The sequence below is a fragment of the Neoarius graeffei genome, chromosome 15 (assembly GCF_027579695.1).
Source record: "Neoarius graeffei isolate fNeoGra1 chromosome 15, fNeoGra1.pri, whole genome shotgun sequence".
In the NCBI taxonomy this organism is placed as follows: Eukaryota; Metazoa; Chordata; class Actinopteri; order Siluriformes; family Ariidae; genus Neoarius; species Neoarius graeffei.
The window spans coordinates 75,902,330-75,917,640 of record NC_083583.1 but is presented as its reverse complement, the minus strand read 5'-3'; the positions used below and the strand labels follow the sequence as shown (position 1 = coordinate 75,917,640).

At 43.7% G+C, this 15,311-nt stretch overlaps 1 protein-coding gene across 1 annotated transcript in view; it reads right to left on the bottom strand.

The window, feature by feature from the left end:
- Nucleotides 1-4,952: 4,952 nt before the first annotated feature.
- The window catches only part of tollip (toll interacting protein), a 55,532-nt gene continuing 45,173 nt past the window's right edge, over nucleotides 4,953-15,311 (bottom strand). The window contains exon 6 of the mRNA XM_060941869.1: nucleotides 4,953-7,087. Within this exon, the coding sequence (XP_060797852.1) occupies nucleotides 6,876-7,087 (212 nt within the window). The 3' untranslated portion in view covers nucleotides 4,953-6,875. The remainder of the gene's footprint in view (nucleotides 7,088-15,311) is intronic.

Sequence of the window (15,311 nt, the reverse complement as noted above, 5' to 3'; positions counted from 1 at the left end):
AATGCGATATCCGGAAGCAGTGCCTCTTTGCAACATCTCAGCACGTAGCATTGCAGAAGCACTCTTCTGCGTCATCTCCTGGGTCGGAATCCCCAAAGAGATTCTGACTGACCAAGGCACTACGTTTATGTCATGCACACTGTGCAAACTGTACATGTTACTGGGAATTAAGCCTACCTGCACCAGCGTTTATCACCCACAAACAGATGGCTTAGTCGAACGGTTTAATCGCACCCTCAAAAACATAATTAGAAAATTTGTAAACGAAGACGCACGCAACTGGGATAAATGGCTCGAGCCCCTGTTATTCGCAGTGCAAGAGGTCCCGCAAGACTCCACGGGGTTCTCTCTGTTCGAATTATTATATGGGCATAAGCCGCGTGGCATTCTGGATGTGCTACAGGAAAATTGGGAGGAGGGACTTTTAACCAGTAAAAACGAAATTCAATACGTTATCGACCTGTGTGCCAAACTCCACACCCTCATGCACCTAACCCAGGAGAATTTGCGGCAGGCCCAAGAACGTCAAGTCCGTCTGTACGACAGGGGCACGCGCCTTAGGGAATTCACACTGGGAGATAAAGTACTCGTGTTGTTGCCCACGTCGAGCTCCAAATTGATCGCCAGGTGGCAAGGACCCTTTGAGGTCACATGGTGAGTCGAGGCTGTCGACTATGAGGTGAGGCGAACAGACAGGGGTGGGGCATTACAGATTTACCACCTCAATCTCCTAAAACTTTGGAATAAGGAGGTCCCCCTGGTGTTGGTGGTTCTGGAGAAGGTGGAGCTGGGGTTGGAGGTTCAAAAAGGAAAATTGACAATCGCCCACCGCTCCGGTCCCCTGTGGAGACCACCTCTCCCCGACCCAGCTCACGGAGGTCACCCAGTCGCAAACAGAATTTTCTGACGTGTTCTCACCACTGCCCGGCCGCACCCACCTCATAGAACACCACATTGAGACGCCCCCAGGGGTAGTAGTGCGCAGCCACCCTTACAGACTGCCTGAACACAAAAAAAAAAAGTGGTTCAGGAAGAACTCAAGGCCATGCTTGAAGTGAGCATCGTCGAGGAGTCCCACAGCAACTGGAGCAGCCCGGTGGTCTTGGTTCCCCAAGACCGACGGGTCGGTCCGGTTCTGTGTGGACTATAGAAAAGTCAACACGGTGTCTAAATTTGACATGTACCCAATGCCTCATATTGACGAGTTGCTCGATCGACTAGGCATGGCTCGTTTTTATTTGACACTGGATTTGACAAAGGGATATTGGCAGATCCCCTTGACTCCACTATCCCAAGAGAAAATGGCCTTTTCCACACCGTTTGGCATACACCAGTTCGTCACACTTCCTTTTCGGCTGTTTGGGGTGCCCGCTACGTTCCAGCGGCTTATGGATAGGGTCCTCCACCCCCACACCACCTATGCGGCCGCCTACTTGGATGACATTATTATTTACAGTAATGACTGGCCACGGCACTTGGAACACCTCAGGGCCATCCTTAGGTCGCTGAGGTGAGCGGGTCTCACAGCCAACCCGAAGAAGTGTGCGATTGGGTGGGTGGAAGTATGGTATCTGGGTTTCCACTTGGGCAATGGGCAGGTGCGTCCCCAAATTAATAAGACAGCAGTGATTGCGGCCTGCCCGAGGCCCAAGACCAAAAAGGGGGTGAGACAGTTCCTGGGGCTGGCTGGCTACTATCGTAGGTTTATACCTAATTATTCGGACGTCACCAGCCCGCTGACTGATCTCACTAAAAAAGGGAGCACCAAATCCAGTCCAGTGGACGGAGCAATGCCAGCGAGCTTTCTCTGATGTAAAGGCTGCACTGTGTGGGGGTCCACTGTTACACTCCCCTGACTTTTCTCTCCCCTTTATTTTGCAGACAGACACATCAGACAGAGAGCTGTTCTGTCCCAGGAGGTGGAGGACCGTCCAGTGCTGTACATCAGCCGGAAGCTGTTGGTGCGTGAGGGCAGGTACAGCACAATCGAAAAGGAGTGCCTCGCCATCAAGTGGGCTGTCCTCGCCCTCTACTACTACCTGCTGGGGCACCCTTTCACCCTCTGTTCGGACCACGCGCCACTGCAGTGGCTCCACCGCATGAATCACCCGTTGGTATCTGGCACTCCAGCCGTTTAAGTTTGAGGTGGTCCACAGGCTGGGGGCGCAGATAGTCGTGGCGGACTTCCTCTCTCATCGGGGGGGTCAGCTACAGACCAGACGGCTCCCCAGCCTGAGTTGGGCGGTGGGAGTATGTGGCAGTGGGGGCGTGGCCAAGCGTCGGTCTGTGAATGGAGGGCGGAGTCAGGGAGGGAAAGTGGTGGAATCATTGTACCTGATGGGAATTAACCTGCGTTTGTGTGTCTTCCCCAGTGACCGCACCCTTTAAAAGGAGAGAGAGAGCACGCAGAGAAAGGGAGCTCTCTCCCCAACCAGAAGACTCATGTGTGCGGGCACATGTGGCTGGGAGATTGGGAAGCTGAAAAGCTTAAAATAAAAAGAGAGTTTGAGAACTCAGTTCTGGCCTGCCGTGCTTCTGTGCCCCACCCACCTGGTCTGATACTACACCTATCTTTTGCTTCTGCTGTTTTCTTAGAGTCTGACCTGGGGGAAGACACAGGGGCTGAAGTCTCTGTTCCTCAGATTTTGATTCAGGCACCTCAAACTCTCTAGGTGTCACACCCCAGTGAGGTCGGACATGTACAGGTACCCCCAGATACTACCAGTCTGAAAACATCTGTTACTATGTCAGCATTAATCAATTAGTTATATTAGTCAGCCCTCCTGTACCAGACATTGTTTCCATTTTTATTATCTACTCCTAGTTAACATACCCACATTACTGTCGTTGATCTTTGCAGTGCATTTTCAGTGTCCCCATGAGTATTGAGACTCAACCCATATTTGCCTTTACTTTTTAAGCAGCAACAATATACATGGACCTGCTTATCTCAACCTTTTTTTTTTTGCCTCAAGGGTTCAAGTACCTCAAGGTACCAGTTTCAAGCATGCCAAACAGAGATCTCTATCAAAACTTAAAGTTGACGCCACTCCTTCAAAATTTTAAAGATAACTTGTCCAGAAGGAACAGACTTCCATTTTCCCCTCATAAGCTGAATATCAACAGTTAAAATGAAAAATTTTCCCCTAACTAACTAGTTATTCTCTATGACTCCCGTCTCCTCTTTTCCAGGTTGGTTCTCCTCTCTAAATTCAATTGTAACTAAATTTTACTGGAAAGTGGGAAAAAAAAAAAGCAGTGGTCATTAGGTGGTCTTAATGCTCCAAATTCAAATTACTATTTTATTATTAAATCACTTGCAGTTCTTACGCATCTGGACCAAAAATTAAAACTATGCATGACTTACAACAAAACAATAGCTCATGAATTCCATCTGTCAGATTTTCCATTCATAGAAAAATCTCCAGAAAATCTCAGAATTGCTTTAAAAATTAACCCATCAAAACTACTCTGACAGCAGGGTAGGAACCCAGTGCACTTTTACAGCATGACTCATCACCGTTAGCAGTGACTCTCCCATGACACAACCAAATGTTTTTAATAAATAAAAAGCCAGATTTGAAAGAAATAGAATATCTCACAATACTGCTTTTACCAATATATCCAACATAAACAGCTGATTTAGAGCAAAATCAACACACATACTTTCTATTATTTAAAGACCTCCACTTTAAGTTGGAAAAAATGAAAGGAAAAAAAAAAAACACCACACAATACAGATACATAACTTACTACAATCACAACACACCATAACCTCAATCCCTACTGCAAAAAAGGTCTTCCAATCTCTTCCAGCACAGAGGTCTCTGCTATTGACTGGAAAACAGTATGAAATGACATTTCAAATGTCAATGCTAAAACTCAACGAATACAATGTAAGATACTACACCGGGTACACACAAACTTTCTTATGGGCTTACAAAAGAGCAACACTTGCAAGTGCTGCCCAAACACAACAGATGAAGACCTCCACTTGTTTTGCTCTTGTCCACTCATACACACATTCCAGTCAGAGGTTATGAACAGGTTCTGTACAATCCTTAGCCTCCCCAACACTCCTGTTATTAGGCAATCTCTTCACAACACAAATAGTTGACGCCTCTTACTGTTACCCTGAATATATATATATATATATATATATATATATATATATATATATATATATAAAATTTTCCTTCTTTTTTCCTTGTTTACCTGAATCAATCATAGTTTTGACACTGTCTTTGACTTCTAATGTTGCACACCAGCACACCATGCCTTAAAGTGAACCATTCTTAAGCAGCTTACTTGTAAACAATGCAGAGATACCGGATTTACCTGAAAAACATTCAGCTGCCTTGAAACCTAGTGTAAATAGACACTGACTTTTACTTCTAAGAAAATAAAAGTCTTTCACAGAAAATCGAGTTAACCGCACAGTGAAATTCTTGGTTTTACACTGCCCTTCTTGAGTGCTACGTATAACAAAGTTATTAAAATGCAGCACTAACAATTACAGACTCCTGTAAACCTGTCACGTTTTGAAGGCAGCAATAAGCTACATACTGAGATATTCACATGTGCTAAATGTTTTCTACATAAGCGATGGGAATAAAGTGATACAGCGCTTGCTTTGCAGTGAATGTTTTTCAAGCATAAGCTAATTAGTTACAGTAATGCAAGCGTTTGTAAAACGTTTTCCAACCTGACTGGCTGATGCAGAAACAGTAAAAGACATCTGGATTGATTTACATAAAGATGTGGGAAATGTTTCTGAAACCCACAAAAGGGTTGTAGGAAATGCAAGCAGGTACAATTTTGAAATGGCTACAATTGTTTACACACAAAATTAAAACAATGTTTGCTCAATTTATTTATGGCTCTTATTTTATTTTTGTTAAACATGCATCATTTGCTAATTATGCAACAAAAATGATTACACAAACGAAGACTAGAATATTTTTGTTTTATTGTCCTTCTTGTGTACACTCTTCAACTTCAAACAAAATTATACATCTCAGAAAGTGCCAGAGTTTAACATCACTGCTCTTGCACAAGTGGACATAATGTAGATTTAAAATCCTCATGAAGGGACTAACACTTATCTTTATAATTGCAGAGTTAAAAGCAAGTGCTTACATTATGATTTAAAACAACAAAAAACCTGCATTAAGCATTTTATTGATTGAAAAACTTCATGCAAGTCTATATTAAATGATTCATTGAAAATCCTGGACTTAAGTCTTTCTCTAAGAAATCAGTGGTTGATCTCAGCGATACAGATATGTAGAATACGAGATGCATTTCAGATTAAAGGACAAGACTTGCATTCGTCTTTACATTCGTAAGGCTAATAAGGCCACCACTTTGGAAAAGAAGTCAAGAATGGCTTAGAGCAATTTTAGAGCCACATGCTAAAGCTGATTTCTCAGTCTTACGTAAGAACTTCAAGACTTTCAAAGAATATGGCAACATGTGCTGTGAGATAATAATAATTAAAAAAAAAAGTGTGTATATCATCAACACAGAAATAATGCTAACCTCACAAATATTAGTTTGTCTTAAACTCAAAAGAAAACAAATCTAAATTAAACAAGACCTTTGGCACTGTGCATGTATCCAATTTCACCGAGTAAGGAATTGTGGGTAATGTGTTCCTTAATATTTACATCCAGTGCCTTTGTGATTGCCTGTGAAATTAATAAATATACACAAATGCAAAAATTTGTACACCCATATAACAAAGCAAACACCAATCTATTCTCACCACCTAATCTATTTTTTTTTAACATTTTCTAGTAAAACCCTGCCAAATGTCTGGAGGCCAAGAGGGTTGGCTGCCCTTTTCTCCAAGATACAGCTACTTTTATTATTTACCCAGAAACCACAGGGAATGCAAAGTTTTGCTCTCATTTGCACATCAAGATGCTTTCGCAAGTTTGCAAATAAACTGAAATGAATGTAGCCGTAAGTTTAACATTAAACTATATTAAAGGTCAGACTATTTTAAAATCCATAACAGAAATAATTTATTAATATAAAAACTTTGGCATTGCAGGTGGTATAATTTCATATTCATAACACAGCAAGGAACTGTGGGCAATCGATTTCTCTGAGTAACCAGAATGATTCTTTTTGATTCACACTTTGGACTTCAGATCGAATGGACACTGACAGCTCAACAGTTTCATACCAAATATAGAAACGATTGTAAATTTATTACTCTGGCATGATAAAAACCACATAGAATGATCTTGGGTTTAGCAAATATATTCAGTTTACAGCAGCACTGCGTTGAGCCAAGTGATGTGTAACTGTATTAAGCTCGAGGATTCTCAGCGACCCACTATGACTCAGAAAAATCAGCTTACAAACGTGAAGTGTAGGTTTAGCATGGTTTACTTTATTATGCCGCAAGTTAGAGACTCAGAGTTACAGTGTATTATTGGAGTAGAGAATATGCAATGGTGTTAACTGAAATATGTGAAAAATTGTTGAATATTTAGCAACTGGATGATATTTGAAAATCTGCCATCATTAGACCTGCTCTAAATATTTTAATTATCTTCAGAATATATTACAACCCATTTTATATACACACACACACACACACACACACACACACACACACACAGCGAGAGAGAGCTCTCAATGGAGACAAGGCTAAAAATACCGAACAATAAAGCCACAAATTATAGAATGGACCCGAAATGTGATTATCATCAGCGAGTGCTGCTATTTTAATACAAAATCCAGTGATGTCACGCATTTGTTTTTTTTACTTGATGGACAGGGCAGAGGTAAAAGTCATTTTGCATGGTTTTAGGGACCTTTGCGTGTACCCACTGAGTGTCTTGGGTGCATTTACAGCACAGTCAGACCTCCTCAGCCATCTGCAACAGTGAGTTAATGGCAGCGTCCTTGTTCCCCTGCTGTGCCTCCATCACACTACGGATCACTTCCTTATCCAGGTTTGGGAACATGTCACTCAAGGCACGCAGATCCTCCTCACTGTAGGGGGCAGTGTGAGGAGCACTGACGGGCATCCCCATTGGCATCACACCCTGGTTATATACACCTGGCACACCTGAAAAAAAGTAGTACAAGGGCATTCTTATACTTGAATGCAGTCATCTTTAACAAAAGTAAAAGCAAAACTTGGAAAAAAAATGTGAAAATATAGTTACATAAATCGCTGAATCCATATCAAAGATCAATCCAATATATAAAATCATGTAATATCAAGAAGTCCTTATAGTACACTTATATTACAGCACAGGTGAATTCTGCATTCTGACTGGTCAGAAGGTGTGCAGTATTTCTGTATATTGTATAATTGTAACATGAACAATTTGTATTAAAACACACTCATTCTAAAATGGCCTTGTTTTTTATAGCAACAGCCCATACACAGGAACCTGTACAGCGGACGCGCCACATAATCTAAGACTTACAAGTCAGATTAATCAGTATGGAACAGAAGCAGTGTGAGACATTACAAAATGCTAAGAACAAAAAATGGCAAAAAAGTTACATACAACAGTTTTAACAAGTTTAGTCAAAGGAATTGAATTCCCTTGCCTTAGAGTTTGCACAAAAGATGATGGAACTAACTTTCATGACTTCCAGCCATTAAAAGACACTGCTGATTTGATATGGAAATGGTCACTGATGTTTCCCATGCAGTGAACGCTGTGCACTTCTGGCTGCCATTACTCACTGGTGTTTCCCACAACTGTTTCATTTGAGGGAACTCCTAAGACACTATCAGATTACTTTCATCTCTATATATGTGGTGTTTTGCTGAAATTTTACTGCTATACTGCTTCTGCTGAACTTTTGCTGATACTATGGACTAAATCGCTGCAATTGCTGGTGTTTGCTGGACTATACATACACTCGTTCTGCCAGTTCACTACTGTTGATATCTTCTAGCACACCTGCTTCTCACCTGTATGAGCCCTCTTCCTTCTCCTTCACAGTGACCACCTGTGTCCAAAATCACTCAGTACTCACTTTATAGTAGACTATATCGCAAGTTCGCCATTTTGTAGTGCTGTCCGAATGTGTCGTGAATTATTAGCGGAGCTTGGCCCACGCGAGCGGAACCCCATAGGCATAGAGTGTGGATACATAAAGAAACCCATCGAGTTGTTTTCTGATGGTTTCGATCCTACACGTGCCTGCCACCATACCAGTGTTAGTAATTACTAGTCCTACACACCACCTAGTGGCCAGTGTTAGTAATTACCACTAACAAGTTAATTACCACTAACACAAGTAATTACCACTAACAAGTAATTACCACTAACTTGTGTATTACAACAAGTAATACACAAGTAATTACCACTAACAAGTTAATTACCACTAACACAAGTGCTCGCTCCACTCTTGAATACTGGCTTTTTTTTCTTTTTTGTGTATTTTCTGTTCTTTCTGCAGTGCACAAATGTCATACACTGCTAACATATAACAGACAGGCACTGCTGGACATTGCTAACACACACACACAGCCATTTGGAATTTACTAGCTTTATACCACCGGAGCTACAACTCCTTGTTCACTCCTGCAACCACCACCAGCCCCAGGAAGGCCCTGAAGCACCGGGCCCGAGTGAGCATGCTGACCCCAGGAGAGTGCTCCAGAGATGGCGACACAAGCGAGGTGGGGGGGGGCCTCCATGCTAGCCGACCACCACTAACCCCCTCCTGCTAACCAAAGTGCAGTCTCTGGAAAACAAACTGGACGAATTAAGAGCCAGAATCACAGCTCAGCAGGAAATAAAAAGAGTGCTGTGCTCTAATTTTCACCAAGACCTGGCTCTCAGACAAAATCCCAGAATGCGCCATTCAGCTACAGACTCACTTTACACCGAGGAGACCGGACCGCAGCCTGCAGTAAGGCTAAAGGGGGAGGGGTGTGTGTGTCATATCATCTCTAGCTGCTTTATCCTGTTCTACAGGGTCGCAGGCAAGCTGGAGCCCATCCTAGCTGACTATGGGCGAAAGGCGGGGTACACCCTGGACAAGTCGCCTGGTCATCACAGGGCTGACACAGACAACCATTCACACTCACATTCACACCTACGGTCAATTTAGAGTCACCAGTTAACCTAACCTGCATGTCTTTGGACTGTGGGGGAAACCGGAGCACCCGGAGGAAACCCACACGGACACGGGGAGAACATGCAAACTCTGCAAAGAAAGGCTCTCGCCGGCCACGGGGCTCGAACCCAGACCTTCTTGCTGTGAGGCGACAGCGCTAACCGCTGTGCCGCCCGATTTAAGTGTCAAAGATTTAATTTTTCAATTAAACTCATGGATGGTATTGTGTCTCAGAGCTCTTTGGATCACTGAAATCAATCTCAGACACCTGTGATAACTAGTTTGCCAGGTGAGCCCAATTAAAAGAAAACTACTTAAGGAGGACATTCCACATTATTAAGCAGGCCACAGGTTTCAAGCAATATGGGAAAGAAAAAGGATCTCTCTGCTGCCGAAAAGCGTCAAATAGTGCAATGCCTTGGACAAAGTATGAAAATATTAGATATTTCACGAAAACTTAAGCATGATCATCGTACTGTGAAGAGATTTGTGGCTGATTCAGAGCACAGACAGGTTCGTGCAGATAAAGGCATAATGAAGGTTTCTGCCAGACAAATTCATCAGATTAAGAGAGCAGCTGCTAAAGTGCCATTACAAAGCAGCAAACAGGTATTTGAAGCTGCTGGTGCCTCTGGAGTCCTGCAAACCTCAAGGTGTAGGATCCTCCAGAGGCTTGCAGTTGTGTATAAACCTACTATTCGGCCACCCCTAACCAATGCTCACAAGCAGAAACGGTTGCAGTGGGCCCAGAAATACATGAAGACTAATTTTCAAACAAACAGTCTTGTTTACCGATGAGTGCCGTGCAACCCTGGATAGCCCAGACGGATGGAGTAGTGGACGGCCACCATGTCCCAACAAGGCTGCGACATCAGCAAGGAGGTGGTAGAGTCATGTTTTGGGCCGGAATCATGGGGAGAGAGCTGGTAGGCCCCTTTAGGGTCCCTGAAGGTGTGAAAATGACCTCAGCAAAGTATATAGAGTTTCTGACTGACCACTTTCTCCCATGGTACAAAAAGAAGAACCGTGCCTTCCATAGCAAAATTATCTTCGTGCATGATAATGCACCATCTCATGCTGCAAAGAATACCTCTGTGTCACTGGCTGCTATGGGCATAAAAGGACAGAAACTCATGGTGTGGCCCCCATCCTCCCCTGACCTCAACCCTACTGAGAACCTTTGGAGTATCCTCAAGCAAAAGATCCATGAGGGTGGGAGGCAGTTCACATCAAAACAGCAGCTCTGGGAGGCTATTCTGACATCCTGCAAAGAAATTCAAGCAGAAACTCTCCAAAAAATCAAGTTCAATGGATATAAGAATTGTGAAGGTGATCTCAAAGAAGGGGTCCTATGTTAACATGTAACTTGGCCTGTTAAGAAGTTTTTGACTGAAATAGCTTTTGATTTTAGTAAATATGACCTCCTTATGCTGCAAATTCAACAAATGACCATTTTCAGGTCTTTACAGCCTATAAAATGTTTTGAAACTCTGTTGTGCAGAATAATTCGGAACAGTGTATTTTGAGTTTTTTTTATTTTTGAAAAAATACTGTTATCATTGGGAGGTTTATTCAATAAAATTTGATTTATACTCTAACGGTTGATGACTTGAAAATTATACTGACCGTCATTTGCATCGACCATTTAGGAAAATCAGAGAAAAATATCATTTGCATAACAATTTGGAACACGGTGTATTCACGTACAACTACACACCCATCCACTCCTCTAACATTATCGTGAAGTTTGCTGATGACACAACTATAGTGGGACTGATATCAGAAAGTGATGACAAGCCCTACAGAGAGGAGGTTCAACACCTGGTCCGGTGGTGTTTGGACAGTAACCTGGTACTGAACACAACTAAAACAAAGGAGGTCATTTAGCCCTTTTCCACCAAATCAGTTCCAGGGCTGGTTCGGGGCCAGAGCTGGTGCTGGTTCACAACTCGTTCAACTTGCGAGCCAGCTGAGAACCAGTTTGCTTTTCCATAGCTCAGGGTGCTAAGGGGAGCCATGTCAGTTACATTGCTGTATACGTCAGTTACATCGCTGTGTTTGCATAAACCTTGGCACGAACATCAAAGCAACAACAACACTGAGAAGAAGAAGCAGCAACAACAACAATACAGGGTTCTCCACGAGGGGTTTTAGAGGTGCGGGCCACCCCCCTTTAATTTCTGCCGCCCCTTTACAAAAGGAAGAGACGTCCCTGTTTTCTTTGTGACAGATAGCCTTTCTCTGTTAGAGTACCGACAAAGTACACTACAGACAAAAAAATTACATCACTGTGTTCAGGAGAGCCTTGTGGCGCTCAATGTGAAAGAATTTTGTGAATATCTCCTTCCGTTTTCGTGTAAATCCCCATTGTTTGGAGGGAGCACTCTGAGGAAAAAGTGCGATTTCTGTGTGATACTCTGTCTCTGCACTCAGCGCGTGGGTGGGGGAGGGGCTGCTCGCTCTCACACACACACAGGAGGGAGGGGCTGCTCGCTCTCAGAGAGACACAGGCTTGTAGCTTCATGGCAAGTCACACATTCACACAGTACAGCTCAGCTCCTGCAATAGCGACTGCTGCACACACTGCATCACTCTCACAATTTCCCACAGGGGAATTGTTGGCTCTAGTTATAATTTATAACGCTTATGTACATTCTTTTACAAAAGTGCAATATTTTGATGCTGCTGAGCCATTGATCAACCTTTTTTTATGTCTAATATGTTGTAGATGGGAAAAGTAAAAGAAGCAAAAGTTTACTTAAGAAAGATGGCTCTCTTTTTATTTTTATTTTAAGTTATTATAACTTGTCCCTCAGGCACTCAAAGTTAATAAACAGGCCTACATTTGAAATCTGTTGACCTCAGTTTTCATTCTTGCATTAGCTTTATGGTATTCATTATATTAATTAATTTGCACTGAAGTGTGCAAATTAATTAATAGAATGAATTCAAGTGTAAGTGTGTAATGTTTGATGTATGATGTGTTTTGTACCAGTCCAATTGATTCCTCTATTCTAAATGATTACTATTTGAGAGTATTTTATGCAAATAACATATGTAAATTTATGCAAATTTGTTTCAAGGCCATCCGATTGACCCCCACCCCCCTATATTTTTAATCCGTGGAGAACCCTGCAATAATAATGAAATGACTTCGCGTTTGTACAGCTGGTGCTTCTTGTTACTTAAAAATGGCGACCTTTCGCAGTCTTGCTATTGTTGTTGGTCTTAACAACTCCCCCCCCCCCCCCGCTGACATAAGCGGTTATTTCCTCTGGCCCAGCAGAGAGTTGGTGCTAGCCTGGAACCGGTTTTTCTGGCCCCAGAGCCAGTTCTTTGTCAGTGGAAACAGAAAACCCGGTTCCAAACTAAGCACTGGCCCCGAACCAGCCCTGGAACTGCTTTGGTGGAAAAGGGGCAATTATTGTGGACTTCAGGAGAACCAGGAAAACACCTCCCCCTACATAAATGGTGAAGAGGTGGAGAGGTTTAAAGAAGGCCCAAAGTGCAGACTTTAGTCTGCAATGAAATCCCCCCCCCCCCAATGTGTGAATAAAGGCCTCTGCATGCTCTTGCGACAAGGCTTTCGCAGACAGCTTTTCGCAGACAGTTGTAATTTATCGTTGAGTGGGGAGTAATAGGCGTGTGCAATGTTATTCACTGCCACAACGCAAGGGGGCGCGAAGTCGCGAAATCGGTAGGAATAGTTGGTGGGTGTGGTTAGTGGAGTGTTTATCCTCCGGTTACTTATAATGACTAGAACCGGAGTCGTATAGATGTACGTACTTCCTCACTTCCTCGATCAACCGCTCTTCGTACTGCTCCATCTTCGCTCGTGTTTTTAAAAATGGCGGTCGTGAAAACAAACCAAACCGGGAAAGTAGGGAAGCGGAAGTGCGTGTACAGCGGATGTAGAGTGGACCAATCAGAGCCCTCTTGTCTGCGACGCTGTCTGCGAGGCTTCTGCGGTGGTCACAATTTTTGGGAGGTGCGCGCAGAGCATCTGCGAAGGTGGGGGGGCTACGCAGACACTGTCTGTGACGCTATCTGCGAGGACTGGGTTGTCAGCATAAATTGGCCTTCAGTCTAACATACCACTAACTGCCTCCCATTGTTGTGTAAAGAAGCCTAATCATTGAGCTGTGTCCCTGCCAGCACCCCACCCCCACACACAGGATATTCTGCAGGCCAGCAACTCATACCCCTTTTCCACCAAATCAGTTCCAGGGCTGGTTCGGAGCCAGTGCTGGTTCACAACTCGTTCAACTTGCGAGCCAGCCGAGAACCAGTTTGCTTTTCCATAGCTTGAGGTGCTAAAGGAAGCCATGTCATTACGTCACTGTATACGTCAGTTACGTTGCTATGTTTGCATAAACCTTGGCGCGAATATTGAAGCAAAAACAACGCGGAAGAAGCAGCAGCAGCAGCAACAATAACAATAATGGATGACTTCGCGTTTGTACAGCTGCTGCTTCTCGTCGCTTAAAAATGGCGATCTTTCGTGGTCTTGTTATTGTTGTTGGTCTTAACAACTCTGCCCCCCCCCGCTGACATAAGCGGTTCTTTCCTCTGGCCCAGCAGAGAGTTGGTGCTAGCCTGGAACCGGTTTTTCTGGCTCCAGAGCCAGTTCTTTGTCAGTGGAAACAGAAAACCCGGTTCCAAACTAAGCACTGGCCCTGAACCAGCCCTGGAACTGCTTTGGTGGAAAAGGGGCATCTGATGTGTCCTTCTGTAAGAATCACTGGTCATAAAAGGCACATAACCAAAATATTTGCCATTTTTCCACTATAACATTTGTAACAAAAACCGTGCTGGCATTTGACAAGGCCATAAGACAAAATTATGTTACCTGAGAAATAGCCTCTGATGTGCCCTTTTGTAAGACTCAATGGGCATCATACAATTTAGATTCGATGAAGGAAGGGAGGGGAAGGGAGAAGGGAGTGTTGTAAAAGGTGTGAATGTTGTGGGCGAGAAACAACCAGAAATAGGGAATGCCTGGCATGCAGACCCAGACTTCACAATGTCACAACCAAGAAGGATCAGTGCTCAGGAGGCTTTAGCAATTCTACAGAGCATGTCGGACTGTGAATCTGATGGTGGAGATATGGACCTCGCATTTCAGAATGAAAACGTTGTCACCGATTCGTCAAGTGATGAGGATGCGACTGCTCTTGCACCAGTAAATCCTCCCCTCCAAAGACGCACCAGGAGACGGGTGGTCAAGTATGTGATTGAGCAGGACAGTTCAGACACAGAGGCCACGTCAGATGAGGAGGAAGACAACGCATGTCAACCCCCGTGTAATAAAAAACAAAAAGTTGCAGATGTGGGCATAACACCTGGATCCACAGAGAAGGCGAAAGATGGCACTGTGTGGTTCCACCACAAAGTTGGAGACTTTTCTGCTCATGAAACTCCACAGACAGCATTCAATGGATCTGGAGGGCCAACAGAGTTTGCAACATGCAAAATCATGAGTTGCCTTCAAAGCTTCCTGTTGGATATCAGCATGTTGTTGACCATCAGAGACTGCACAGTCCAGGAAGGCCATAGAACAAATCCCAGCTGGCAGATGAGTGTCTTCGAGCTGATGGCGTTCCTCGCAATCCTTTTTCAAAGGGCTGCCAAGGGCTACATTGGTGCCATGCGACTCATGTGGGCCAATAGATTCGGCAACACAGATATCAAAGCCATAATGCCCCGTAACTGCTTTCTTGAAATAAAGCGGTACCTTCGCTTCGACAACAAGGACACCCGCAAGGAGCGCATACAAACAGACAAATTTGCAGCAATTTCAGACATCTGGCAGCAGTTTGTTCAGAAGTGTGTGTCGTCCTACAGTCCAGGGCAACATGTTACCGTGGATGAGCAGTTATTTCCTTCAAAGGTTCGTTATCCCTTTCTGCAGCACATTACATCCAAGCCTGACAAGTTTGGAATCAAGTTTTGGATTGCAGCAGATCTGGACACAAAATACATGTGTAATGCCATCCCTTACTTGGGGGGAAAAAATACCACTCGTCCGACGGGAGAGAGGCTGTAAGAGAATGTTGTTTTGAAATTGATGGAACCATTTACGGAACAGAGAAGGACTGTAACTATGGACAATTTCTTCACCTCTCTGTCTTTGACTAACAGGCTTCTTCAACGAAAAACAACTCTGCTTGGCACCATCAACAAAAATCGTCGGGAGCTACCAGCAA